We start from the raw sequence: 27,797 nt of genomic DNA, 5'->3' as shown, positions 1-27,797 counted from the left end.
ACCTCATCCTCAAAGGGTGGAATGGTGACAGCAAAACCAGTTCTACCTGTATTAGGATCTTTAGATCCATTTGTGTATGCCGGGGGTAAATGATTGATATGTTGTCTGTAGTCTATCGTCCACCACTTCTGCAATATTACCAATAATTTTCAGTGCTTTGGTTTTGTTTAAATTAAGAAAATAATTCGTCGAAAACTGATCTCATCAGAGCAATACCAATATTGTTCATTGCAGGCTCCCGATTCCGACCCTGTAAGACACTTCATCATTTAAAATATTTTTACATTTCATAACTATCCTCTGAATCTGCTCATTCCACGCTAACTTAGCATCAAACCACCCACCTAGAAACCTAAAAACCTTCACTTTGTCAATCGTTTGTTAATACATCTTTATCTGAGTATCCACTCCTCTCTTTCTCGGAAACCACATTGCTTTAGTTTTCCCCACTGAAAACTTAAATCCCCATGCATAAGACCATCTATCTTATTTCATTCACAGCGTCTTGTACCTTCCCTTTATTTAATATGCTCTCTGGACCAAATACTACCATGAGGTGTTCCATTCTCCACTGGGTATCTTCTCGATAGTGCTTTCCCAATTCTGACTTGGATTACTCTGTCAAGTAAAAAGTCTTTAATCCAATTGTATACTTTCCCCCCTATTCCCATCATATTTAATTTAATCAACACCACCTCCTTCCAAACCATATCATTTTCATTTTCCACATAAAAAACAGCCATCACTGACTCCTTATTTGCCTGGGATGTTTTATGCTGTCTCTAAACAAATAATTGTTCTTCTACCTTTCCGAAATCTACTTTAATGAGGTGTTATCAATCCCCTGGTCTCCAAGGTTAATCTGTCTGTTATCTGGTTTCCTGATTGGGATCATCACAGCCTCTTTCCATGCACGAGGCAGTCTTCCCACTTCCCAAACTTTATAATAAAAAGATAACAACTTCGTCATTGCTCACCTATCGAAATGCTTCAGCATTATATAACATAGTTAATTCTTCCCTTTTAATGTAAATCTGGCTCTTTTTTAAAATAATGACTGCTGGTGCGTTCAAGTGTTCCACGTCTGGGTGGCGTTTGGGTGATCCTCGTAAATTTGTAATGCTATCCTGAACAAGCAAAGATTCACAGAATTTTGAGGCAACAATATATGTTTGTTGTGGAATCACACAGTGGTCTGAAATTAATTAAACAGATTATCGTAGTTTATTGGAGTAGGAGATACCTGTCATTACAGCAGCCTAGCTCGGCTACATGTAAAACAATCAGAAATATAAGAAATAGCAGAAAAAAGCATCAGAGTTCTGTTATACTTTATTTAACAACAATGATAATAATAACATACATACAAAGATTTGGTGCTGACCAAATCATTCATGTCCCCTTGTCTAAAAAAAAAAGTACTTTAGTCAAAACTCAAATGGCACTTACTTGTAGCACTTTGTAGTTTGGCTTTCTTGAAGAAATGGTCCTTTCTTGATTCTTATTGGTCTGAGTTTGTACTCATCGTTGAATGCACTTATTGTAAATCGCTTTGGATAAAAGCATCAGCTAAATAAAAAGTAATGTAATGTAATTGTCTCGTCTTGTAGTTTAATTACAAAACATATATAAATCAACATTATCTAGACATTTTAAATGACCTTCATGTTCAATAGTGACATTAAAAACAGACTTTCTCATTCACAGTACATAATAATTGAAATATAACATGTCTCATCATTTTTTTAGAGCCCTAGTTAGGATCTGTGTAAATGCAGATATAGGTATCTTGGAATCAACACATGAACATCAGAAGTTATTAATTTGAGTAATACATTTCTTGTGAACAATAGCCAGTGTAACTGAAGCCTCCAAAAAAATCGAGTCAGTGATTCAAGAATTTCACGTAAATCTACTGAGACTTTACAAATATCTTTATCGCTTTCTTTATTACGTTTTGGTGTTATTTCTTGGTCAATTTGACTCTAACTTTGCATATTTTCACGCTGCTGTTGTCCCACATGTATAGAAGCTTCCTGTTGGGATAATATGACAGCATAGTCAAGATGCCATCGCCTGTCCTTAAATCCAAACTTACATCCAGAGGACTCTCTTTCACTAAATTAAAGGCATATGTAACTTTTCTGTCTTCGTCATCTGTAAAATATATCACCCCACATACAATGAAAGCATTTCCTGCTTTACTTGTAGGGTAGCCAGTGTGAATGACTGACTCCACAGTGAACGTGTCAGTGTTGATCTTTGCAACTATCGTATCATCATCGTCTGTATCTGCTGCAAAAATGACCCACAGTCCATTTTCATCCACAGCAAACTTGAAATATGTCTTTGAGTTTCCGAAAAGATAATTCAGGTTGTGATATCTGCTGTTTGCCACAGTCAGAGTGTTTGTTTCACCGGTGTTCAGGTCAAATCTGTAAAATATTACACACGTTCAAAAAAGTCAGCATGAGTAAGTTAAAAAGACAGAGACTAAGTCTTATGTAAGTTAATACAATCACTTACTTGATAAGCCTGTTTGATCCTGCGTTGTGAAAGTAAAATGACCGCTTATAAACCACATGACCACAGCCCTGGAAGTACCTCCTGACATCTATCATCTTGCTGCTTGTATCAAGTAATGTCGAAATGTTTCTGTGCTCCACCAAAACTCGACCTGGGGAAGAAATGTTTACTGTAAATACACAAAAAAACTCACATCTATCTTTGATGAATAATTTGTAGACTTGTGGTTACTATCAACATAAATAAATAGCAAAACACCTGAAAAATGATCGGCCAGCCAGTACCGCCCTCCTTCCAGCCGGGACGCATCGGACATCCAGGCTCCATAAGTGCTCTGCATTGTGGCGGCTGTCTCCGGACATTTAATACTTCTAATGTGGCACTCTAAATAAAAGAAGATGTGTTCAGTATTTGAATTAGTTATTAGATAGATGGAAAGATGCATGGATGGATAGATGAATAGATATATTTTTAAGATAATTTGTTATTATTAAAGCCAAACACAGGACACAAAACTGTTTCTTACCACTTCTCATCGGTGTTTTGGTAATATGTCCACTGATGGTGGAGGCCTCCCTCTCCAGACCTACAGAAAGTGAGTCTGAAACATGAAAGGAAATAAATACACATAGACACTAATGGTGTTATCGTGCAGCATCAAAATAAGGCATCAGACATAAGTACATAACCAAATATTTCAACAGTTATTTTTTACTTTTACATATCATTTGAAAAAGAGCAATTCTTACCTGTTGATAATTTAGTCGGTGCCTCTGTAGCATTGTTTATTAAATCACTGTTTTGGTCTGTGGGAAATGGAGGTGTGGAGTGAAAAATAACATTGTATATAATGTTTAAAATTAATGATCACATCACTTTACTCATAATTCAAAACACAGTGTTTCTACCAGTGTTTCGGTCTGTAACATTATGTGTCTTGGTATCGTTCAACATGTCATGGTTGTCGTCTTTATGAAATGATACTGACTCTAGAAGAAGAAAAGAAAGTTTAGGGTTTAACTTTGGTTCATATGGTTAAAGTTTGTTTTTAAGTCTCTTGCTGTTCAAATTGATTGTTTACCAGCTTCCATGTTTGTGTCTCGAGGTTTCTGAGGGTCAGTAACATCTCTGCTGTGGTCAGTTGGACGAGGAGTTGTTGATGCTGCAGGACGAAAAAGGAGATTTATTTAAAAAAAAAGATGGTACAAATATTAAATGTACTTCTTTTCAAGAGAAGATGAAAAAACTACTGAAACTAAATGTGTGAATTAATCAACACTGACATAAAACAATGACACAGATAGACAGTTTCTTACCACTGTGCATGGGTGCATCAATAACGGTTCCACTGGTATCGAAGGAATCACTGTTTTGGTCCACAGAGAGAGGAACTGTTGAATGAAAGGAAACTTTGAATACAACATTTTAAAGTTATACTCACTTTGCTAATAATTCAAAACACAGTGTTTCTACCTAATAATGTTATCGGTCGGTCTGTAATATTTTCACTCTTGGTATCGTTCCAGATGTCATGGTCGTCATCTTGATGAAATGATACTGACTCTAGAAAAGAAAAAAAAGGTTAGGGTTTAACTTCTGTTCTCATCATTAAAGTTTGTTTTTAAGTCTCTTGCTGGTCAAATTGATTGTTTACCATCTTCCATGTTTGTGTCTCGAGGTTTCTGCGAGTCAGAAACATCTCTGCTGTGGTCAGTTGGACGAGGAGTTGTTGATGCTGCAGGACGAAAAAGGAGATTTATTTAAAAGAGATGGTACAAATATTAAATGTACTTCTTTTCAAGAGAAGATGAAAAAACTACTGAAACTAAATGTGTGAATTAATCAACACTGACACAAAACAACTAGAGATGGTACATATATGAAATATCCCTCTTTTGAGGGAAGATACCAAATTTAAAAAAGGCAAACACTAAATGTGTAAATTGATCAACATTCTTACCACTGTGCATGGGTGCATCAATAATGGTTCCACTGGTATTGAAGGAATCACTGTTTTGGTCCACAGAGAAAGGAACTGTTGAAGGAAATGAACCATTTAGTACAACATTTTAAAGTTATACTCACTTTACTCATAATTCAAAACACAGTGTTTCTACCTAATAATCTTATCAGTAGGTCTATTATATGTTCTCTCTTGGTATCGTTCAACATGTCATGGTCTTCATCTTGATGAAATGATCCTGACTCTAGAAGAAGAAAACAAAGTTTGGGGTTTAACTTTGGTTCATATGGTTAACGTTTGTTTTTAAGTCTCTTGCTGTTCAAATTGATTGTTTACCAGCTTCCATGTTTGTGTCTCGAGGTTTCTGAGGGTCAGTAACATCTCTGCTGTGGTCAGTTGAACGAGGAGTTGTTGATGCTGCAGGAAAGAAAAAGGAGATTCAACTAGAGATTCAACTCGAGACTGAAGAAATATGTAATGTTCTTATTTTCAAGGTGAGAGATCAAAACTACTGAAACTAAATGTGTGAATTGATCAACACGGACACAAAACAATGACACAATACAGAGTTTCTTACCACTGTGCATGAGTGCATCAATAACGGTTCCACTGGTATTGACGGAATCACTGTTTTGGTCCACAGAGAGAGGAACTGTTGAATATAATGAAACTTTTAATACAACTGTTTAAAGTTATACTCACTTTACTCATAATTCAAAACACAGTGTTTCTACCTAATAATCTTATCAGTCGGTCTATAATATGTTCTCTCTTGGTATCGTTCAACTTGTCATGGTCGTCGTCTTGATGAAATGATACTGACTCTAGAAAAAAAAAAAAAGTTGGGAGTTTAACTTTGGTTCATATGGTTAAAGTTTGTTTTTAAGTCCCTTGCTGTTCAAATTGATTGTTTACCAGCTTCCATGTTTGTGTCTCGAGGTTTCTGAGGGTCAGTAACATCTCTGCTGTGGTCAAATGGCCGAGGAGTTGTTGATGCTGCAGGAAAAAAAATCAGAAGACATAGTACAAATATTAAATATAATTAAAACTGCAATTCCTAATTCACAAACAACATACTCGATCACGTGTTGCTAGTGAAAATTATCTTTAAAAAAAGAAATCACAATTGTAAGTGATATATTGTGAGTAGTCTACTGGTGGGACCAATATACAGTTTCTTACCACTTTGCATGTGTGCATCAATAATAGTGTCACTGTTATTGAAGGAATCACCATTTTGCTCCACAGAAAGAGGAGCTGTTGAATGAAATTAAACATATATATTGTTTTTTAAAGTTATGGTCACTTTCATTATTCAAAACAGAGTGTATGTACCTGTTGATAATTGTATTGGTCCTTCTGTAACATTATGTGTGTTTTTCAGGGTGTCGTGGTTGTAGTCTTTATGAAATGATACTGACTCTGGGGAAAAAAAAGGGATTGAGTTTCTTGCAGATGCATTTTTTTATTCCTTTCCACATCAGAATCAGAATCAGAAGGGGTGGGGAGAGGGTGGGGGGATTTGTGAATCCCACAGAAGAGGGGGGGGGGGTAATCTTTAGTTGCAGCCCTATGTTAGACACACAAAGACTGATCAAACAAACAATACAACAACAATCAAAAACAATCAACAGTCAACATAGTGCAATAACTTTAACATTATATTTACAATGGTATAAGATCAAATAAATCCAATATATCTGTTCATGAGGATCAGCTAGTAACATGCAGCTAATAAAGAAATAAAATCAGTTGTCATGTTGGTACAAATTAAAAAAATTATTATTATGGTAATCAAATCATAAATGACCGCTTCCACTATATCTATATCTATATCTATATATATAGATATAGATATATATATGTGTAATACATACGTGTGTGTGTGTGTGTGTAGATTATGTTGCTGGTTGCTTACCAGATTTCTTATCCGTCTTTTTCAGTTTCTCCGAGTCAGAAACGTTAAAACCACCGGAGGCTTCATGAGTTGGATGTGGCCTTGGTAAAACTGTGGAGATTTAATAAGATTAATAATAAGATTTAATAAGACGAGTACATTGTGAACAAATCTGCCAAACATTTCAAGAATGAGTTTCAGCTCCGCGTACCTGTTAATACGTTAGTTGATGCCTCTGTAACATTCTCTGTACCCGTTTCCATCCACAGGTCGTGTCTGTGGTCAGGGCGATGTGAAACTAACAGAAAACAGAATTTGGATTACCATACATTTTACACTTAACATGATATTACAAACGGTTATGTTATAAAATACATTGGAAACAATTTAAATCTGTCAACATAATCTACTTGACTCTCAAAATGGTTTACAACTAGATTGTAGTTACATTCTCTGAATTTGCCTGCTTTTTGTTCAATAGTATTTCTTTATTGACAAAGCAGTTCTTGGATCAGCTTTAGATTTTGCTTACCAGAATCTGTACTTGTGTTTAGAGCTTTTTTAGAGGCAGTAACATTCAAAACGCTCTCATTTACTGGATGGGGAGGTTCTGTGGAAATAAAGACATCATACATTACTATTTTTACGAAGTCACAAACAGCCTATAATCTAAATAATTAACGTATAGAATTGTTATAGACTAAATGTAAATTCTGAATTTCTTCCTGCCATTGTTCATTGTTGAGTTGCGGTGTTCTCCGTTGGTCACAGAAGGAGATGAATCTAAACATGTAGAGTAAGATAAGAAATAATAACTATCCAAGCACCTTATGTAGTTATGAAGGCTCATTCTAAGGTCACACAAACACAAGCTCAGTTTTAGGTGATTACACACGAATAAAAGCTATATTCCATTTCTGCCAACAAATACCCCTCAATCCTGCACGCTGGTCCTTTAATAAATAAAATGTGTGGGCACAATGTTTGTTGCCAGAAGGCTGACTTTTAATTTGTTAGCACTATTAATTTAACATTCTCCAAAGAGGCCTTTGCGTCGCAATCTCTGCTGTGAAAATGAAACATGCTGGTTCACCGATTAATGACTCTGTTCTGCTCACCCAGCGACATGTTGTTTTGACGGATGTGTTCTCTGAGGATCTTGTTTCTCACGTCATTACAATACCAAGCAGGACATGCTGGACCAGCTGGGCCTGCTGGACCCCTTGGACCAGGAGTACCTTCAAATATTAACATGCAGTGGCTTTATGTCATGTAAAACTGGCCGAATAAACAATACAGGCACTTTAAACCAACAACAATGTGTGACTGACTTTCTCTCTGTTAATTCCGTTATTTATATGAGGTTCAAATATGTCGTCATTGCTCACCCTCAATGAGAATCTCATTGTAGGTCTCTCCTTTCCCTTGGGGAGGCCCAGCGTCACCTTTAGGTCCTGGTTCTCCTTTTTCACCAGCAATTCCTATTGACAAGTATTTAGTTTAACCCTTGTGTTGCCTTCGGGTCAATTTGACCCGATTCAATGTTTCACCCTCCTGTCGCCTTCGGGTCAATATGACCCGATTCAATGTTTAACCCTCCTGTTACCTTTATATTTACTAACATATTTTACCCTTGAGGTCAATATGACCCCAGCTATTAAAATCTCCAGAAAATTATTAGAATTAATATTGTTTTCCAAGTTTAAGTGTGAGGTACTTTATGTTTGTTTGTTGACTCCCGAAAGAACACCGACATTAAACATTGAATCGGGTCAAATTGACACGAAGGCGACAGGAGGGTTAAATATTGAATCGGGTCAAAATGACCCGAAGGCAACACAAGGGTTAAACCAATGAGTTGAACATAGAAAATGAAAACCAGGATGACCATGTTTTATAGACTGAGAACATGTATGCATTTTAAACATGCAGTCTCAAAGTGCTAAATACAACCGAGCTGATCTCGAACCAGCATAATTCAGGTGTTATCAGTCCAGTAATCAATCATGAATCAATCTCCAATGCTTTTCTAATGTTGCAGTGACAGAAAAGTGAGCGGCATTGTCATGTTTTGTCACGATGGCTGAACAGTGGAAGACTGTTTGAAACGTTTAACTGACTTTCTGGGTTTATTTGTCTTCTGTGGTGCACAGATAATGAGAGGGGTTAGTCCTATTTGACACAACAGATGTCTCACCTCTTCTTCCCCGTCTCCCCTCCGGCCCGGGCACACCCTGAGGACCCGATGAACCAGCTCTACCAGGCAAACCTAACAGGCACAAGTGCTTTGGCTGCAGTAACAAATTCAGCTTGGTTTAAATAACCGATGAAGTTAATTAAAAGGTTTCTTTTTACCTGGTGGTCCAGCTGGGGCTGGTGGGGGATGGGGGGGGGGGGGGGTAAATAAATAGATTACAATCAAAAAAAAGTGGAAGCAACAGCATCAATAACAACCACAGCATTGTAAAGGAAGAGCACCTGATAAGCAAAGTCCCTTGGAGCTGTTACACAGATCCATGAAGGCTTTAACCTGAAAGCGAGAAAACAGACGGTGAAGTCAGCGTTGATCGTTACAACATATGAAAGCTTTATAGTGCGACCCATTTGCTCTCATGATTTGAGAGAAGATTACAAAATACATTATTAATTATTTTAATTTCCCAATATTCCACCATTAGATTTGACCACATGATACGCTTAATTGATTTTTGACCCAATACTATTTAATAATCAATTAATAATGTTGTATAATTAATCAACTAATGCATAAAATAAAAGATTGACTAATTTAAAATAAAAGTACCTGTAGCCTTAACTATTATTGGTGATTATTAATCAATCAGATCAGTAATAAGACTAGACTTTATTTTGGTAAAAACAAGGCTGATAAATGGGCTGTCACAAAACCCAGTCGCGCCCTCTGGAGAGAGGCAGTTCCCATCAGACTGAGTGCAGTTGAGGGAGGAGCAGTCACGCTCCACTGCTCTACACCAATTATCCTGGAAACACTCAGTGGAAAAACAAATAACTGCAACTGACTCTATCTAGGAGTATTTGCATTTTACAGATTATTATTATCCCAAATCGGAGAAGAGAGGAACAACATCTCTTGGCTTTCATTGAAAATAAAGCAAAGAGATGTTGATCGCTCCTCTCTCCTGTCTCATTATAACATCATGAGAAATTCTCTTTCCACGAGTTAACAGTTTGCAATATTCACAATTCCATATAAAGAGCCCCCTTTAAAGCATGTGGGTGTCTTACAGGAACCATGGAGTATGTCATCAGCATCATCATATCCTTCTCGCCCTCGCCTCCTGTGGGTTTCCCCTCCTGGTTCCTTCTGCTGCGCTGGAGCTTCAGGAGCTCTACAGCCTCCGCCGGGTCCGATGGCTGGAGGACGCCCGCCTGCAGCCCGCAGCTCTGAGACAGCACCTGGACCTGGGCATCCAACCTCACCAGCTCCTCCGTCAGCTCCTTCTGTCTTACCAGCAGGAACACCAAACCTCCTGAGCTCAGGAGCAGCAACGCACACATCCCCACCAGCAGCACCTTCCAGAAAAAACCTCCACTCTCCTTCATGTTTGTGCTGCTCGCTCTTCCTCCACTGCAGAGTAATCTGAGCTCTGACATTCACACACACATACAGCACATATCTGACCACTTGCCAACAGATGAGTCGTCAGAGGGGAACTACGCTCTAGCTGGGAAAATTGAGAGGGAAATAAACATGTCAGGATCTGTTTGTAACTATGGGGAACCACGTGGTGCATTGCGCAACAACACGCATCTGGGAAATAGTTCAAATCTGGAGGCCTTGATGATTCAGAAGCAGCTCATGGACATATTCCCAGAATTGCTTACAGTAATGGTTCTCATCATTCTGATGCTCTTTGTCTCAATATTGCCACCAGTCCTACACAAAATGACAAGGAAGTGGAATAAATAAGTTTTGAACAAGTGGAGCATTCTTTGTATTTATAAAAGAGCTTTCAGAAGCTTTCAATAAAAGACTGTGAGTGTGTGGATGTGTGTGGGTGTGTGTGTGTGTGTGTGTGTGTGTGTGTGCGTGTATGTACGTGTGTGTATGTGTGTGTGTGTGTGTGTGTGCGTGTATGTGTGTGTGTGGGTGTGTGCCTGCATGTGTGCGCGCGCGTGTGTGTGTCTGTATGTGTTTGTGTGTTATGCCTTTACAATTATAGAATAGTTACTTATTTCTTCTCCACTTGTGTCGATGGAGAAGTAACAGTAACGTTTCTCCATTTGCAAAACAGTTCTTATTTCCCAGTTTAGTCTCTAGTACAATGAGGAGAGCAGGTTTTTCAGCCAACTTGGGATAAAAGCCGCCACCCAAACCCTTAAATCTGAGGCCAACATCTTCATCAACAGAATACCAGCTATTCAGGTACTAAGCTTGAAGGGCATCTCATCAGAAGCACATAATCTCTCTCATTGTTTTCCCCTTTTTGATTTTGCATCCGTTCCCATGTTTAAAGAAGCGGAGCAGTGACACCTGTTCGTGACATTTTTCAGACTTTAAATTCTTAAATAATAAAGATGACATTTTCTCTTTCTCGTCTTTCCCATTCTGAACTGCTGAGTGAATCCCTACTCCCTTTGACTCGGGTCAGTCTGACCCAGCTAATTAAAAAGCCTCCTCAGGGAGAAGACAGTGGGGTTTCTTTCTTTTGGACAAAGCTACACGTGAAGTAAATCCATTTAAAAAAACTGCTGCAGAGTAAAAGGGATGAAAGACCTGCAGGTTTTTGCATTCTTATGAATAAATACCACTTGTTTTTCTTCTTTTTGGGGTTTAGACATGCCCTGTTATCTGCATGGCTTTTGCACTGTTCTGCCATCTATGGTACTTGTAACCCCAAAGTGGCTGTGTTTCTAAGCAACCAGTAAAATGAGGGCTTAACCGAGGATTTATAAACACTTGAATGACTGTGATTTATTTGGTAGGAGCATGTTGATCATCCTTACAACCAGTGGAGGAAGAACTGCATCACTTTAAACCGCACTAACTCGTCAACGGTCGAAAAGAACAAGCAAAGTAAGTATTATTTTTTGCTAATTTGCTCATCAACAATTAAAAAGATACTCTTCAGGGTCAAATACGTAGAAACATCTAAACATAGACTACGTTGAACTTAATTGAACTATTTTTTTTTATTGAATTGAATTATGTGGATGTTGTTCCTGTATTGAAAGACTGTGTGAGACTGAAGTAAAAAAAAATATATGAGTAATGAAATTCAGTTGAAACGAACTCTCGTGTTTTTATTTGGATGGGTTCTGTCTGTAATATTTTCAACTCAATGTACATGATGTCATGAGTTACGGTGCTAATATTGTGAGCATGATAAACCTGTTATAATATTAAATGAAATAAGGGAATAATCTGTCACCCACAAACTGAGCAGCTGTCTGGATGATAAATAGTTCATACTCAAAGACAACATCATTACAAGGGATGTCCCCATCTTAATGTTCCCCTTTTTAGTTTTAACAAATGGAGGAGTTTGTTTCACCTGCTGGTTATTAAAGGAAGCCGAAGCTTTATGAGACAGAGGACAGTCAGCTTGCTTGTGTGTGTGTGTGTGTTTGTGAAGGCGATGCAGCCGCCGGACACACTCGCCGTTGGCGGCGTGGTTGTGGACACAATGTCTGAAGTCACCACCGTCCTGCTTCTACTGCTGTTACTGCTGCTGCTCACGGCCTGGAGCCGAATCAACCGGTCACTTATACCCGGTAAGAGGCTTCAGCTTCTGTTCGTGGACAACACTGGCACACAGTTATCCACATGTTCAAGTGACTGCAGAAAGAGAGAGAGAGAGAGAGAGAGAGACAGAGAGAGAGAGAGGATATATATATAAACACTACCGTTCAAAAGTTTGGGGTCATCCAGACAATTTTGTGTCTTCCATGAAAACTCACTTTTATTTTTCAAATGAATTGAAAATTGAATAGAAAATATAGTCAAGACATTTACAAGGTTAGAAATAATGATTAATATTTGAAGTATTAATTTTGTTCTTCAAACTTCAAGCTCAAAGGAAGGCCAGTTGTATAGCTTATATCACCAGCATAACTGTTTTCAGCTGTGCTAACATAATTGCACAAGGGTTTTCTAATCAGATATTAGTCTTCTAAGGCGATTAGCAAACACAATGTACCATTAGAACACTGGAGTGATCGTTGATGGAAATGGGCCTCTATACACCTATGGAGATATTTCATTAGAAACCAGACGTTTCCACCTAGAATAGTCATTTACCACATTAACAATGTATAGTGTGTATTTTTTATTAATGTTATCTTTATTGAAAAAACAGTGCTTTTCTTTGAAAAATAAAGACATTTCTAAGTGACCCCAAACTTTTGAACGGTAGTGTATATATATATATATATATATATAGAGAGAGAGAGAGAGAGAGAGAGAGAGAGAGAGAGAGAGAGGTATATGTTTTGAAGAATTTTGTACTTTGAATAATTAGAGTACATTTTCAATAATAGTGTACGATCAAACTTTGAGCCAAATTGAATGTTGCAGCGTCACGTTATTGATGACATGACAGAAACAGATTTCCAGACAAGACCTCTGTTTTCACTCGGACATTAGGTCTGTTATGTCTTCTGTCAACACCTGTTTCTCTCTGCCAGGTCCGTCCTTCTTGGCAGGACTCGGTCCTCTCCTCTCCTACAGCAGGTTCATCTGGACAGGGATAGGAACAGCGAGCAACTACTATAACAACAAATATGGCAGCATGGTCCGGGTCTGGATTAATGGCGAGGAGACTCTCATTCTGAGCGGGCAAGTTGTTTGAGATAAAACACTCAGATCTTATCCCATGAATCTGTAGTGAGTCAACGCCTGGCTCCTCTCGCAGGTCTTCAGCCGTGTATCATGTTCTGAGGAGCGCCCACTACACCGCCAGATTCGGGAGCAAAAAAGGGCTGGAGTGTATCGGGATGGAAGGGAGGGGGATCATTTTCAACAGCGATGTCTTGCTCTGGAGAAAAGTGAGGACATATTTTTCTAAAGGTAAGCAACCTTTTTTAGCCTCGGTGTCTTGGTGCGCGATTCTTGCACCTTCCGCCAAAAAAAGTTCCTCGTTTGTTTGTGAAAACATTCTTTGGCAATAAACCTGTTTCTGATTTCTGAACAACCCCTCTCTCTCTCTCTCTCTCTCTCTCTCTCTCTCTCTCTCTCCCTCTGTCAATAACTGAAACACTGCCTTCTTGTATTCTTTGGTCCTGTTTCACGGTTGTTTTACAGCTCTGACTGGCCCAGGCCTCCAGAGTACGGTGCGGATCTGTGTGAGCTCCACGGCCAAACATCTGGACCACTTGCAGGAGATGACAGACCCCTCCAGACACGTGGACGCTCTCAATCTGCTCAGAGTCGTCGTGGTGGACATCTCCAACAGGCTTTTTCTCAGGGTGCCGCTAAACGGTCAGCTGCGTGGTCATTGTCTGCACGTTATACACTCAAACCATCAAATAATATTTCACCTTTGTGCACTTCCTGCAGCTCCTGACTCCTGTTTTTTGTTGTTGTTGTTCCTCATAACTCAGAAAAGGACTTGCTGATGAAAATCCACAACTACTTTGAGACCTGGCAAACAGTTCTTATAAAGCCTGATATATTCTTCAAGATCGGATGGCTGTACAACAAGCACAAGAGAGCAGCGTACAGATACTCACAAATGCCAGCAGCTCCACATTCAGCGTGGGATTTCTCCGACCTGATCTATGCGTTGCCTTTTGTGTCAACAGCCAGGAGCTGCAGGACGTGATGGAGAGCCTTCTTGAAATGAAAAGAAAGATTATAAATGAGTCTGAGAAGTTGGATGATGATCTTGACTTTGCAACAGAGCTCATCTTTGCTCAGGTTTGTCTCTTTTGGTGAATATATACACCGCCCGCGTCACGGAGGTGCCGGGCTGATCATGTGACGTGTCGCTTTACTTTCTTTTGAGCAGAATGTCGGAGAGCTTTCAGCAGATAACGTCAGGCAGTGCGTGCTGGAGATGGTGATCGCAGCACCTGACACGCTTTCCATCAGCCTCTTCTTCATGCTGATGCTGCTGAAACAAAACCCAGACGTAGAGCTGAGGATCGTAGAGGAGATGAACACGGTCAAGAGTGAGTTCATTTGTGCTGTATTATTCTCTGTTACACTCTGACAGCTAAAATATATTCTAACGATCCATAAATACTGCGTTTTCATTGCTAGGTGAAAAAGGTGAAAACATTGATTATCAAAGCTTGAATTTGCTGGAGAGTTTCATCAATGAGTCTTTGAGGTTTCATCCGGTGGTCGATTTCACAATGCGAAAAGCTCTGGAAGATGACATCATCGAAGGCATTAAAATCCCAAAAGGAACCAACATCATTCTCAACATCGGTCTTATGCATAAGACCGAATTCTTCCCAAAGCCAAAAGAGTTCAACTTGATGAACTTTGACAAAACAGTAAGTCAGGTGCATGTTGTGCAACATCATGTGGCTCAAGAATCCCAAACAGCAGCTCAGTGTTGACCTCCTCTGGTTGGCAGGTGCCCAGTCGATTCTTCCAGCCATTCGGGTGTGGGCCTCGGTCCTGCGTGGGCAAACACATCGCCATGGTGATGATGAAGGCCATCCTGGTCACCCTGTTGTCTCGGTACACCGTGTGTCCTCGGCGGGGCTGCACCCTCAGCAGCATCCGGCAGACCAACAACCTGTCGCAGCAGCCTGTGGAGGACGAGCACAGCCTGGCCATGCGCTTCATCCCTCGGACGACATTAACTCAGCACAGCCAGCCCTGAGACGCATGCAGGGGTCACATTTAGGTGGAAACTACTTGGTGAAGTATGTTAAGAAAAAAATATTCCCATGCCAAGATTGTACAAATGTGCAAAAAATTCCAACAACCAGGGAACGGTTCCCTCGTCTCCAAGTCAAAGAAGCTTTTGAACAGGCCTTTGGTGAGATGCCTGAAATATGGTCGAACACAAGTTTAAGATATTTTAGAATGTTACGGCATATAATACGTCAGAAAAATCCCTCTCTCTTGGATCTTTAAAGTTTTTACGTGGATTAAAAAAAGCAGTTGCTAAATGGCTAAATTAGGAATGACATCACGCCAAACACGAGTCTGCTTTAGGCTTCGAGGTGATGATGAAGCCATCTGACTGTGGGGTGGTTGGTTTGTAGCCTCACATCAGCATTTCACATCTGCTGATTGCATTCATACTTCAATGACAGAAAGTGGTCTTCACCTGAAGATTATCTTGCTGCACAAAAGCTGTAAGTATCATAACCTTGTGTTTGCCACAGATCTTATTTTCTGCAATAATTATAAATCCAATGAGAAACCCCACTGGCTTTTTGTCGAGGGAACCAGTGCGATACAAAAATACGTCATCCCTGCAGACCTTTCTAACTAAATGTGTGACATCACAACAGATGTTTCGTCTATTTTGACATAACTGATCTTTAATCAATATGACTGAAGCTTTTACCTGATTCGGTGCAGTGCAAGCAGGATTTTCTAGCCCATATGATGCAGTTTGGAAAAACTGGATGGACATGGACATAGATTTAGATTTAGTCTTGAGTTATCAAAATTAATATTATGCCAACACATTGTTATTATTTTTAATTAAATACATATCCTAATGTTGAGCTAACTTGGTTTTGTTTAAGAGCTGGACAAACAGCTAGTTTTTCAATTTGTAATATTGATCCTAGTTAATTCCTGTAAATGAAAAGTGTCTCCGACATGTGGACCAGACAGCATCTGTTTCCTCTAGCATTATAGGGGTAACTATTTTAAATGTTAAGTTAGAATAGCAATGTTAACAAATAGAATAGGGAGGAGTACAATATATAAAAGTTTTCTCAAAAATGTTAGCACACTGGAATATATAAAATATTGTGTCTAAATGCAATAGGATTCCAGATAAAAACTCATTAACCCTCTCTATCTTGTATTGTTTTTGTTAAATCGCTATAACAAATTTTGATAATAAAAGGAGATAACTTCTTTTTAGGGTCTTAGTGAATGGAAATGTGGATTGTACATCAAAGGCTGCAAATCAAATGACACTAGTATTGTTTTGCTTTTGGTGTTTGTAGTAAAAACACAAAACTCATTCAATAAATATGTGAAATAGTTTTCTTTCCTTGAAGCAAATACCACATGATTTGTTTTTCTTTACTCTATGATGTCCCGCCTTGCTTCAAGTGCAGCACATCTGTGTGTATCTCATGAATAATCGTTGATTCAAAGCAGAGTTTGTTTACATATGTGTTGGATTTATTCACAAGTTAGCAGAATGTAGTGATAGGCACTGTAAGAACCAGCACTGAGTCTGTACCACAGGCACAAATCAAACACGCCACGTGGCGTTAGAACATAAGGCGTTGGGTCGAAGTTGAGCTCGAGCCACATTGCTAGCTTCACGCTGCGCGTCCCCCGAGGACACCTTTCCTTTCAGGTTGAATTAAAGTATAGAACTAAACTAATCCAATCTGGCACGGCACGCTCAAACACACATGGAACACGATGATTTTCTTTCTTTCAGAAAAACTAATGTAAAATATTTTCAGTAAGAAAATTAATTCAATAAATATGTTTATAATACTGTATTGATATAAAAATATAATAATCAAAGACCACTGAAATCCACCTCTAAATGAAAATGACAGAAACATGAGTGCATAGATTATACTATCACACGGTAGGCAGCGTCACAAAGACAAGTGGACATCACAGACGGGCATTGCTGCTTAATGAACAATTAATTTGGTAATCTTAAAACAAATCAATATTTCCCATTTCTTTTACAAAACACCTAATAACTAACATTACCAGTGTAAGTCTTGATGAACTTGAAAATAACCCAAATGACCTTTTTGTCTTTGTCTGAATAAAACAAATTTGAGCGTCACTGTTATGATTCTTCTAGTCTAGAAAAATGTGCTGATTCTTTAAAATAATGTTACAAATTAAAAAGCAGGACATGATCTCTCTCTCTTTCTTCAGCATGCAGGCGAACAATAACTGTAGAAATGGATGAATTTCACCTCATTCCAAGAATATCATACTTATTATTCAGTCATTCATTTATTTCACTCCTAACAATGATTGAGCCTATTGAAGTTGTCAAGTGAAGTCAAAATCTTAAGACATTATTATATCTGAAATGTCAAACACTCACAGAAGGTTCAAACACAATCACTTGAGGTTATTCCAGCCATGACACTCAAACCGTTGTGAGCCTGTGAATTATTCCAGCAATTGATGTTGAAAATAGATGATTTGAGGACAAAATACAAATGTTTGTAACTTATAGTGGGAGAGATGAGCGAGATGTTCTGCGTAAGGCTCTGTGTAGCTTCTTCCTTGGTGGTTGAGGGTCAGGTGGTCCCGTTGCTCAGTGCAGTAAGTGGAGGAGTGGCGGTCGGCGGCTCAGTGCTCCTGTAAAGCTCTCTGACAGTGGTACATCAGGCAGTCGGGCAGGTCGGGCACCGGAGAGCGCAGCCACACGGACAGCGACCCCGCGTGCAGGCGACAGTGCATCAGACACGGCTGATCTCGGAGGAGCCGGCAAGCTACAATACCTTCCGTACCTGTGGGGAAGAACAATAAAGGTTAATCACGAATACAATAACAAACACATGGGGAAAGTAGGCTGCATTTAACACAGAAATACTGTGCCTCTGCACCTTTCACATATGTGTGCATGTGATTTCAAGATGCCCTGAAATGTGAGAAACAAAACCAATGACTCGACCTGAGCGGCTCCTTTTGGATCTTTAGCGGCAGCTGGCAAAATAAACCAGCTCCAACGCTCTGGAACAAGTGAGGAAGTCAACCCTGATTGTTGCATCTAATGCATGGCTTCTCTGGCATAAAATGTAAGTTCACATTAATAGCCAATTCATTCACATGAATGAAGCGACAGGTCCACTTTATCATTGCTTTACTCTGAACCCTTCAATCACATCTCTTGGTCTTCATCAGCTAGGTTAAAAGCTCTGGGAAATGCTAGTAAGTGGACAACATAATATAAACTAATGAGTGGGGCTAGATGTAAAGGCATGAATATATAGGTGTATATATGGTCATACGTACACCATGTTTTTTTAATATATCCGTATGTTGTTGTGAGACGGGAACATGTGCCTTCTGGGACTTGTTACAACAATAAATAAATGTCTAAAAGCTGAGCTTTTACATTTAAAATTAGAACTCAACGTTTGTTCACCAATGATTTCCACGACATGAAGATTAAGTTTCTTCTTCAGCACATTCAGCGTGTCGGCGAGAGATTCCCGGCCATCACTTCCCAGGGTCAGCTTCTGCTTTGTATCGTGAGAGAAGTCCAGCCACATGGCCCCGTACTCCTCTGTGGACACGGTCAACGGTCTGAAGGAAACATGGGAAATTAATAATCTTCTCTGCAAGATCACACTTGTGAAAAAGTAGGACATATTTCACCTGATGAAGCTGGTGAGAGGAAGCTTGTATGAGAACCGCGCCGACTGAGGCGTCTCGGCAGGACACCGGTAAGACGCCATCCCAACCACTTCCACATGGACTGAAGGCCTCTTCACAGTCAGGGAATACTGACACACCGCTACGCTGTGGCTTCTCGCCTCCTGCACTGCACTGCCACACACACAGGATACCTGACAGGAGCATAACAAGGAAACGCCATTGTATATGAAAGCCTCACGAGGGTTATGAACTAATAAGACGCTGATGATTCTCAATAGTTACTGTACCTCAAGTTCATCCGAGTCCAGCTCCAGTAGTATCTGCTGAATGTCAGAGTCAGAGGAGTTGTAAATGAAAACAACCAGCGATAAAGAATCCTCTTTCTGCAAATGACAGGCCAAGAAATCCAGAGATTGGTTTGTGCACAGAGGAGTGATGTCTGAGTGACAGAGTCCAGAGAATTCTGCAGGAAGATGAGAACGGAGACACGCGTCTTTAAGCTCGTCTGGGTCTTCATGTGGAGTCGGATCAGCAGCTGCAACACCGTTATCCCTCATGAGAGCGGGGCTACTTTCCGTCATGTCTGTTAACTCTACTTCACAGATGCCGTTCGCAGCAGCCGGGCCCTGAGAGAGTTGGGATGTCGATTCGAGTGAAGAAACAGACAAGTCTGAGGTGATGTTGAAGTCCAGGAGGTTGTTACCCAGCAAATTATTTGCTGTGCTCGGAGGAGAGACGGGGGAGTTGGATATCTGCTCGCTGGCAGCCGAGGATGAAACCGGACCTTTTGCTTTTCTTCTGAGTCGCTGGGTTGTCGACTCAGATTTTCCCATCTGTTAAAAAGAAAAGTTTTAGTTGTAACATGTGCACGCACAGCCTTATCCTGCGCCTCCGGTCAGTTCTCTAATCTGCGAAGTGAGCATTAAGGTCACGAGATTCATATCTATCAGATGTAGAGTAGCTGACTTGCAGCTTAAGGCGTTTAAGTCTTCATTGAATTTGTATATCCAACACATTCATCACACTTAGCATCTTTACTTCAGACTGGACATCCCCTCCTCAAACTAATGACAAAGCTCACCAGACACACAGAGCTCTGGGAGCCCAGGCCCACAAACAGCGACGAGGCCAGCTGCTGTTTCTCTTGTTCGGGCTGAGGGGTCGGAGTGGGAGTCTGGCTGTGGGAACGGTCAGCCTCTCCCTGCTGGCTGGGTGACTGAAGGGGGCTGGGCACCTCAACATGGGCGGGCTCCTCCACAGGTTCGCTCTGCGACAGGTAGCCCTCCCTCCCCCACACCCTCTTCACACCGTCCAGCTTCAGAGTTGTTGTGCTGAAACCAAAAACTAAAGTTCTAAGCCAGCCGTGCATTTGTGTGTAACCTATTGTAAATAGGGCAGCATAAGTGTGTGTGTGTGTGTGTGTGTGTGTCCACGTACCCTCCTTTGTGAGAGAGGTCGGGGCTTTCGCCTGACAGACCAGAGCTCACAGACAACAGTGTGGGAGACTGTCTGTCTGCGATGCTGCAGGAGGACATGCTGATGGGCAGGGACAGGCCGTACGGCTCCAGGCTCAACGCTGAGGCAAAACACACAACCAGGACAAATCAAAACGGCTTTGCTTTTTAGGATGTTTTTTATGATTTTATGATGAGGCCTATATTTGATTGTAACCTGTATGTTTATTTGCTTTTTATGATGTTTTTGTGCTAAAAATGTTCTCCATTAGTGAAGGCTTATAATATCCGGCCAAGGGGACGACGGTTGAAATGTAGCCTAAGCTAAGACTGACACATTTCCCCCTGGGTTGACTGATGTGTACGGTCCCTGTTCAAATAAATAAATGAAATGAAAACAATTGTGCATGTGCGACTAAATCTGCCAAAATCCAAAATCCAAACTTCAATCTTTTACCTTTTGCCTGAGCGAGCTCCTCCTGCCGTTGATGGGGAGGCTTGTACGGAGCAGCGCCAGCTGCCAACGCCTCCGACACAAATCCATCCAGAAACGACAGAGAGGAATCCACCTAGAAACCAACATCAATAACAATAAAGTCTAAACTTCTCTTTTTGAGGCAGACGGAAAGATCATTAGGAAAAGTTCTGCAGGACTAAACATGTTATTTGTGTGTGCTTGCAAATATGACTCATATGTATAACCGTTACGCTTTTCAAAAGACATTTTCGAAACAACGAGAGGAAGCGTTTATGTATTTAGAATATAATTATTCTTCTCTTCCTCCATCCGGTACTGAATGGAGTTCTATGTGAAAACATTCTTTGGCAATAAACCTGTTTCTGATTCTGATTCTGATTCTGATGGTAAACCCATCAGACAACTCTAGACAGGCTTTAACGGCTGCTTCGCTGAGGGCTGAAATGATGAGCCCCATTATTTCTATGAGGACAGAATATAATATACTGTGTGTCATGGAGGGGCAAGTGTCAGCAGGTTTTCTTTTCTAATGATCAGATAAAAGGCACTTACCCTGCCAGAGAGGCAGAACTACAAAGTAACATCCGCTGAGGTTCATCGAGCTAAAGCAAGTGTCGACAGGAGCGGACCGTTACGGTCAAATTAAATGTCTCCAATATACCAGTTGTTCATGAATATTGAATAAAACAACATTACATTGACAACGCACCACACATGTCAACATTATTATTGTGATTCTGCGGCCTGCGTGTGTTACCTCCAGGCGCTCCAGGCCGGCGCCTCGGGGAAGCACCCTGGCTCGTAGTTCACAGTCTTGGCTGAGGTGCTGCAGCTCCTGAGCCCTCTGCCTCAGCAATGTGTCCAGGGAGCTGCAGTATGTTCCACAAACCTCCTGGATCACAGAGACACCTGCCCCGCCCTCACAGAGCTTGGTCATCGCCATGAGGACCCAGCTCTTGGTTTCACTGCTGGTGCTCTTCATGTCCAAAAGTTTGGCCAGCAGCCTCAGGACCGTGGCCGCTTCGAGCTCCTCCCGCAGATAGGAGTATTCACCGAGGACCTGCGTACGGCAGAGAAGTGGCAAAGGTTGAGTGTGTGTCCTTCTGTGAATGTCCTGCATGGTTTCTGTATCTAATGTGTTGTGCGGTATATGTTGAGCACAGCTAAAGAAGAGTTGGTGGTTTTTAATCTGGAAAAGATTTGTGAAATAATGTATTTTGTTTTATCTACCATGACACATATTTGTTTTATTCCATTGCAAATTAATTCACAGGTGTCCATTTTTAGATATGTACTGTGTATAGATATGAAATTGACATTAGGCTCTTACTGGCCAGGTTTAAACACGGTGAAATCAGATGATAAAAGTACAGTGAGTGTGTCCATCAACTCACTCACTGTACTTTTATCATCTGGATTTAAAACTATGATCTTAATGACCCACCTGAGGAATTCAGGCCGACTACTTATTTAGGATTGTTTAAAACAGGTATCGTTTCTTATTGTGTTTTTGGGGGGGGGGATTTTTCTGTAGTTATTCGTCCAAATGGTCAGTGATATGTATTCTATAGATGTTATTTCATCCAAAATGTCACTGTTCTTTTCTTGTGCTTGGAAAATGTAAAGTATGCTTTAAACCAAATCTTGTTTTCATGTCCCATCATCTGCTTCTTGTTGTCATTATTATGACATAACAATTATACAAACAGCTTCATGTGCATACAGCACTCACCCAGCTGATGACTTGGAGGAAGCGCTGTGGCAGTTTGCCAGGCTCTCCTTGCAGCAGAGAAATATATGAATCCACGGCAAACAGCCTCAACTTCCTGTCTTCCTCCACGCTGTCAAAGCCTAGGCCACAAGAGAAACATTACAGGACTAACTATCAGCATCAAATAACTGAACTGAAATATTACAACACAGCAGAACAACTACAATAGAAGGCTTGTGAGTGAGTGAGTGAGTGAGTGTTTGTGTGTGTGTATTTCTCACCCTCAGACAGCAGTTTAAGGAAGCTGTTTGGGATGTCAGGCTGCATCATGTCTCCACCCACTGAAAACACTGTGCTCATGGTCTCAATGAACCATTCATTATCTGGTGCATATGTATATTGTCCATAGGAAAATAAAATCAACACAATAAACAAGGTATAAATAATACAACAACATGATTTTTAAAAGGACCGGATTTCTGTTTTTTAACACATAACTAATTTGTATTGAATTTACACCAACAGCACTTCGAGAGACCGAATACTGTGATGCCGTTACGCAGTTATGGTGCTGAAGAAAATGAGTGGCCCACGATCTCACAGGATTACAGACGTTGTCTTAACAAACTAGCAGGAAGTTGTGTAAATTAAATCTCATTCAACTTTACAGAAAGTAAAGTTTGTGACCCTTTTAATTGTCAGAACCAATAAGCTTGCTTTTCAAGATTGTGGGCATCGTTTTATAAAACACGATACTACTACTGATTATTATAGACCTGAACATTCGCAGCTTTGATCCGTGTTTAACTTCAGTTAAAAGCTGCTATAAAGAGGAACTGTATGCATCTAGAAAGGTTCTGCTTCACCACCAAGATGAACTTATTTTAGCGTATGGACAATTAGCTTTTTGGATCAGAGATGTAGCGGCAGTGGGCTCTCGTTTCAGTATTTATAGCAGCTTATTTATATAACTGGCAATTTTTTCAATTTTTCCAGTTGCAGTGGGCCACCAGAAGAAAATGTATATATATTTAAGGATATTTTTCTGCCAACTCTGCCACCTTCCCCACCAGGTCAATCGTAGCGTAGTCATCTTTATTGACGCGCAGGAACGCCAGCATCTTCTCCACGATGACTGAGACATTCTGGGCGTTAGTGATCCGAAAGAGCAACTCCAGTGTCTACGAGACGACAGAAAAAGACACATAATGCTACAAACCTACAATTATATGACACCAAAATCCAGAGTGCATCCGTGTCTGCCTCACCTTATGCTTGATGATGAGGTCGGAGTGATCGAGACACTCTATGATGGTCATCTGATACTGAAGGGCCAGTTTAGGATCCTGCTGGACCACATAGGTGAGGGCCTTCAAGCCTACAGTAACACCAAATTAAACAATTTACTACAGTCAATATCTGAAGTCTGGAATGTCAATGTAAACAAAATAACTTCAATCAAATCTTTTATTTGAATCTTACCGAGATATTTGAGATTAATCTTCAGTGACAGAACAAAGTTGCCGATGCACTTTGCAGCTTTTTCCAAAAGTTCAGATTTGGGATGAATTGTGTAAATGCATTTTACACACTCGTATAATATTGCTGGAAATAAAGATGGTGGTTGAATACAATACTGAAATGATTTTAGAGAACCACATTTGCTAAATAAAATGACACTTTAAATTGGACATACCATAGGTGATGTTATGATTTATCTCTGCTCTTCGTAAAGACTCGTCGAGGACTTCATACATGATCTCACTTGTACTGTCACACAAAGATCAGACTCGCACATTGAGTACAAAGCGCAGCTACATCATGGCATAAACAACCAGATTAATTATTGAACAAAATAACTACCTCTGATCATTTCTCCCAAGAATAGCCAGTATTCGGAGAAGCTGCATTTGCAGCCATGGAGCAGGAACACTGTGATAGTTGAAATCCATGGGCAGTTTTCCTCCCACCACTTGCTTCAGTATGGTGACAAAACTTGATGTCAGGTCTTTATAACCTTCTGGATTCTCCTGGAACAAAAACAAAATATGTGATAAGACTGGACTCATTAAACCAGAGGGTCCAGAGCCCAGAAAAACTAATTACCTGGATCATCTGAAAGTAGATGTGCAGTGACGCCGTCATGACGCCAGGGTCCTTGTCACACAGAGCTTTACGAAACTTGTTGTGGATGTGTTGAACTTGGTTCGGCGCGATTAGGTAGAACTTATACAGAGCCAGGACTGCTTTCCTTCGAATGATTTCTCTGCAAATATGTTCAGAGAAACGCTTATTAATCATAATATTCAAGCGTTTTTTTCCTGCTCCAGTTTGTCATATGAAAATATTCACTTGGATGCATATTGGTAACTATTTAGACTTGACATTTAAAGAGCTTTTCTTACTTTGGGTGATTAAGTTTCTCCTCGACCAGAGGAAGGACTGCAGGAATCATATCTTTGGGGAACATTTGGCTGACAACAGTGAGCGCCATGCACACTTCAATAAGATTTGTGCTCTGAAGATCCTGAAAACACAAAATACATCAACATCCCTTCCGCTAAGATCAGCAGCCAGATGACAAAGTGGGTAAAAACATAGCACCCACCTTTAATACAGTGTTCACAAGAAGCAGAAGCAGCTCGTGACTTTCATTCAGAAACAAAGACACGGCGAGATAACCTGCAGTTCAGAAACACAAAGGTATCCTTTTGCTGAAAGATGCTCAGGAAGATGCAGTGAGTTAAAGAGTTAACGTTGCTTTGAAGCTTTTGAAGCTCTAGCCTCCAAATCATGCTTTTGTGTTGATAATGAGACAGAGTATTAAAGAGTAAGGACTCTGAAGAAGGACTAAGCTTCACAGCTCATCACAAACAAACATACCGACTCTTTTCTCCAGACCAGTGCCTTGTTGAGCCAGTTTGATGGCGTGAATATAGCTAAACGAAGCCTCATAACCCAGCATTTCACAGTAGATCGCTCTCACCATGAGCTCCTTCATCTGCCTCTGGATGAGATTATGACACAAGGAAAAAGTAAAGATATCAATAATTGAAGCCATCACTTCATCTTGACCTCATTTACCCCCTCAACCAAATTGGAAAATCAGGAGAATCGTACCGTGGAGATGTTCGGGGAGGACACCTGCTCTTTGATAGATGTCAGTTCACGTTGAATAAGTTTCTCCTCTTCCTGAAAAGGGTTTAAAGATCAAAGAGTGACAAAATGCCTGCTAACATAAGACACAACCATCCTCCGTTTGCTGTCAACGGCCTTGTTAGGTTACAAAAACATATTTCAGCCCATTAGCTGCATTTCAGAATCGTACAGAGAAATATGTGCAGGTAGTTATTTAAAGAAGGGGGAAGATTTATAGTTTTTAATGAGTGAGGATTCTTCTCTTTAAAGTGTGCTGAATCAGCTGCCTACTTGAATTAAAGTCGTCAAACCCTTCTAACTTTAATGCAAATGTTAAACAGTGGCTGATACATACATAGAGTGTGAATGTATGTTTTGCTTTATGATTATCAATCTATTAATAGTTATGCCTTGACATGACTTGTATTAGTTTATTATACTATTTATGAGGTGCTTTTTGTATGACTTTGTCTGCTTCTTAAAAATAATTAGTAACTTGATAATTTAACGTTTTAGTTAATCTGTTCTCATATTTCTTAGGTAAGACTCTCAAAGTGATATCGTCTTGATCTTGACAACGGTTGGTGCACTGTGACATTTGTTGCTGTTGTCAATAAACCAAACAAAAAAACTATAAAATATACTTGACATTACTTGTATCCATTGCCTACAGTATACCATGCAAGTATACACTGGAAATCAAGTGCATTCAAGTGTTTACGGGATATTACAACTCTTAGGAGTGGGACTTGAGAATCGGCTGAAGGACAGCAGCAACATTTATCATAACGTCTATATTTGTATCCAAGTTTTACTTATCGGCAACAAAGTTTATGAATGAAGAGCAAATTAGCAGCTGACTCTTGGACAGTCCGAATAACTGAGTTTATCACAAACACGTGAACGCACCAACAAGGACACGTTTTTAAAATAGTCCCAGCTCCGTTTTCGCCAATATTATCACGTGATAGTAACATAGCAGAGACGAGAAGGAACCTGTAAATAAATCTAAAAAATAGCCGGTAATGCAGAGAGCACACGGTATAAAGTAAGCACGTTAAAACACGTAAAAACGCCCTTTTCTTTAGGTTAGCAGAGACAGTTTAGCAAGCTAACGTGAAGGCACATCGTCCAATGATAGCGTCTCATTTCACCTAAGCTCCATTTTTAAGGACGGACCAACTTAAACTCACATGTTTGGATGTTAACTCGGTGATCCCTCTGATGAGGTTTCCTAGTTTCGAGGTGGAGGACAGTGTTGTAGATCCAGAGAGAGAGTCTAAAGACAGCAGGCTCGGCAGAGCTGTCAGCGTCTTCTCCACAACGTCGCTCATGTTGGCTTGTCAGCTGTGTTTTCTTCTTTATAAATACCTTTATTAAATCATCTATCCATCCTAGTAACAGCTTCTTAAACAGAGGAAGTTAAACGTACTTGCTACACGTTTAAAGGAGCATAAGAGGTAACGCGCTAGCTTGACAGTCGGCCATTGTTTTGATTCAGCAGACTGACCAATGACGTCACTTCCGCTTGTGTTTGGGAAATGTTATAACAGTGGCTGTTATTACCTTCGCATTGAAAATGCCGGAAGGTTATGTTTTGATCGCCGTGTATTTATTTATTTATTTATTTATTTGTATGCGTGTTATTCGCAAATCTCAAAAAGTATTGAACCGAATCGCATGAAATTTGGTGGGATGATTGTTTATTATCCGGGGACCAGTTGATTAGATTTTGGGATCGATCGGGTCAAAGGTCAAAGGTCATGAACAGGTCAAAATCTTTCGCAGAACTCAAAAAGTATTGAACCGAATCGCATGAAATTTGGTGGGATGATTGTTTATTATCCGGGGACCAGTTGATTAGATTTTGGGATCGATCGGGTCAAAGGTCAAGGTCATGAACAGGTCAAAATCTTTCGCAGAACTCAAAAAGTATTAAACGAATCGCATGAAATTTGGTGGGATGATTGTTTATTATCCGGGGACCAGTTGATTAGATTTTGGGATCGATCGGGTCAAAGGTCAAGGGTCATGAACAGGTCAAAATGTTCTTGAATCGCATGAAATTTGGTGGGATGATTGGTTATTATCCGGGGACCATTTGATTAGATTTTGGGATCAATCGGGTCAAAGG

General features: G+C 40.1%; 3 protein-coding genes across 7 annotated transcripts; 1 reads left to right on the top strand and 2 right to left on the bottom strand.

Moving 5' to 3' along the window:
• Positions 1–1,314: 1,314 nt before the first annotated feature.
• gldn (gliomedin) lies at positions 1,315–9,999 on the bottom strand. 4 transcript variants are annotated; one of them, XM_056417255.1, is made up of 28 exons: positions 9,651–9,999; positions 8,865–8,916; positions 8,742–8,759; positions 8,584–8,655; positions 7,775–7,867; positions 7,505–7,624; positions 7,116–7,169; positions 6,919–6,996; positions 6,598–6,684; positions 6,408–6,497; positions 5,825–5,911; positions 5,672–5,746; positions 5,405–5,485; positions 5,224–5,313; positions 5,067–5,141; positions 4,826–4,906; positions 4,644–4,733; positions 4,487–4,561; positions 4,181–4,261; positions 4,000–4,089; positions 3,843–3,917; positions 3,608–3,688; positions 3,435–3,515; positions 3,276–3,332; positions 3,053–3,127; positions 2,785–2,910; positions 2,527–2,677; positions 1,315–2,435 (listed from the first exon to the last, which is right to left on the bottom strand). In XM_056417255.1, exons 1-28 carry the CDS (start codon positions 9,966–9,968, stop codon positions 1,964–1,966), a joined length of 2,925 nt encoding a protein of 974 aa, XP_056273230.1. In that variant the 5' UTR covers positions 9,969–9,999; the 3' UTR covers positions 1,315–1,963. The 4 variants fall into 4 exon arrangements, with proteins under 4 accessions (XP_056273230.1, XP_056273231.1, XP_056273232.1 ...); XM_056417256.1 differs by lacking the exon at positions 3,276–3,332 and having other exon boundaries at positions 3,053–3,112; XM_056417257.1 differs by lacking the exon at positions 5,672–5,746.
• A 1,409-nt stretch (positions 10,000–11,408) lies between these two features.
• Positions 11,409–15,202, top strand: LOC130194975 (aromatase-like). Its single transcript, XM_056416202.1, has 10 exons — positions 11,409–11,442; positions 12,002–12,140; positions 13,053–13,203; positions 13,280–13,434; positions 13,669–13,845; positions 13,968–14,082; positions 14,169–14,283; positions 14,375–14,537; positions 14,629–14,867; positions 14,951–15,202. The coding sequence occupies exons 2-10, from the start codon at positions 12,005–12,007 to the stop codon at positions 15,200–15,202; spliced, it is 1,503 nt and encodes a 500-aa protein (XP_056272177.1). The 5' UTR covers positions 11,409–11,442; positions 12,002–12,004.
• Positions 15,203–16,673: 1,471 nt separating this feature from the next.
• ap4e1 (adaptor related protein complex 4 subunit epsilon 1) lies at positions 16,674–27,140 on the bottom strand. Of its 2 annotated transcripts, none has more exons than XM_056417235.1 (21): positions 26,857–27,140; positions 25,646–25,717; positions 25,409–25,532; positions 25,134–25,207; positions 24,931–25,052; positions 24,632–24,791; positions 24,389–24,555; positions 24,222–24,295; positions 24,008–24,130; positions 23,794–23,903; positions 23,567–23,706; positions 22,807–22,919; positions 22,547–22,665; positions 21,572–21,874; positions 20,794–20,905; positions 20,320–20,458; positions 19,964–20,213; positions 19,170–19,715; positions 18,883–19,073; positions 18,640–18,810; positions 16,674–18,011 (listed from the first exon to the last, which is right to left on the bottom strand). In XM_056417235.1, exons 1-21 carry the CDS (start codon positions 26,995–26,997, stop codon positions 17,816–17,818), a joined length of 3,447 nt encoding a protein of 1,148 aa, XP_056273210.1. In that variant the 5' UTR covers positions 26,998–27,140; the 3' UTR covers positions 16,674–17,815. The 2 variants fall into 2 exon arrangements, with proteins under 2 accessions (XP_056273210.1, XP_056273213.1); XM_056417238.1 differs by having other exon boundaries at positions 18,650–18,810.
• Between the last annotated feature and the right edge of the window lie 657 nt (positions 27,141–27,797).

This window comes from Pseudoliparis swirei, chromosome 6 (assembly GCF_029220125.1).
Source record: "Pseudoliparis swirei isolate HS2019 ecotype Mariana Trench chromosome 6, NWPU_hadal_v1, whole genome shotgun sequence".
Classification (NCBI taxonomy): Eukaryota; Metazoa; Chordata; class Actinopteri; order Perciformes; family Liparidae; genus Pseudoliparis; species Pseudoliparis swirei.
The sequence above is the reverse complement of the archived record's forward strand: the minus strand, read 5'-3'. Positions and strand labels throughout refer to the sequence as shown.

What these genes read in the sequence shown, in the direction of transcription:
- gldn (XM_056417255.1), bottom strand. Translation starts at nt 9,968, where the DNA reads ATGAAGGAGAGTGGAGGTTTTTTCTGGAAGGTGCTGCTGGTGGGGATG. An exon ending in ACCAATACAATTATCAACAG is followed by an intron (nt 5,747 to 5,824) that starts GTACATACACTC and finishes TTCATTCAACAG; the next exon opens with CTCCTCTTTCTGTGGAGCAA. An exon ending in TGTTACAGACCGAAACACTG is followed by an intron (nt 3,333 to 3,434) that starts GTAGAAACACTG and finishes CATTTCCCACAG; the next exon opens with ACCAAAACAGTGATTTAATA.
- LOC130194975 (XM_056416202.1), top strand. Translation starts at nt 12,005, where the DNA reads ATGCAGCCGCCGGACACACTCGCCGTTGGCGGCGTGGTTGTGGACACA. An exon ending in CAACCGGTCACTTATACCCG is followed by an intron (nt 12,141 to 13,052) that starts GTAAGAGGCTTC and finishes TCTCTCTGCCAG; the next exon opens with GTCCGTCCTTCTTGGCAGGA. An exon ending in GGAGATGAACACGGTCAAGA is followed by an intron (nt 14,538 to 14,628) that starts GTGAGTTCATTT and finishes TTTCATTGCTAG; the next exon opens with GTGAAAAAGGTGAAAACATT.
- ap4e1 (XM_056417235.1), bottom strand. Translation starts at nt 26,997, where the DNA reads ATGAGCGACGTTGTGGAGAAGACGCTGACAGCTCTGCCGAGCCTGCTG. An exon ending in TTGTGAACACTGTATTAAAG is followed by an intron (nt 25,053 to 25,133) that starts GTGGGTGCTATG and finishes TTGTGTTTTCAG; the next exon opens with GATCTTCAGAGCACAAATCT. An exon ending in ACCTCATCATCAAGCATAAG is followed by an intron (nt 23,707 to 23,793) that starts GTGAGGCAGACA and finishes GTCGTCTCGTAG; the next exon opens with ACACTGGAGTTGCTCTTTCG.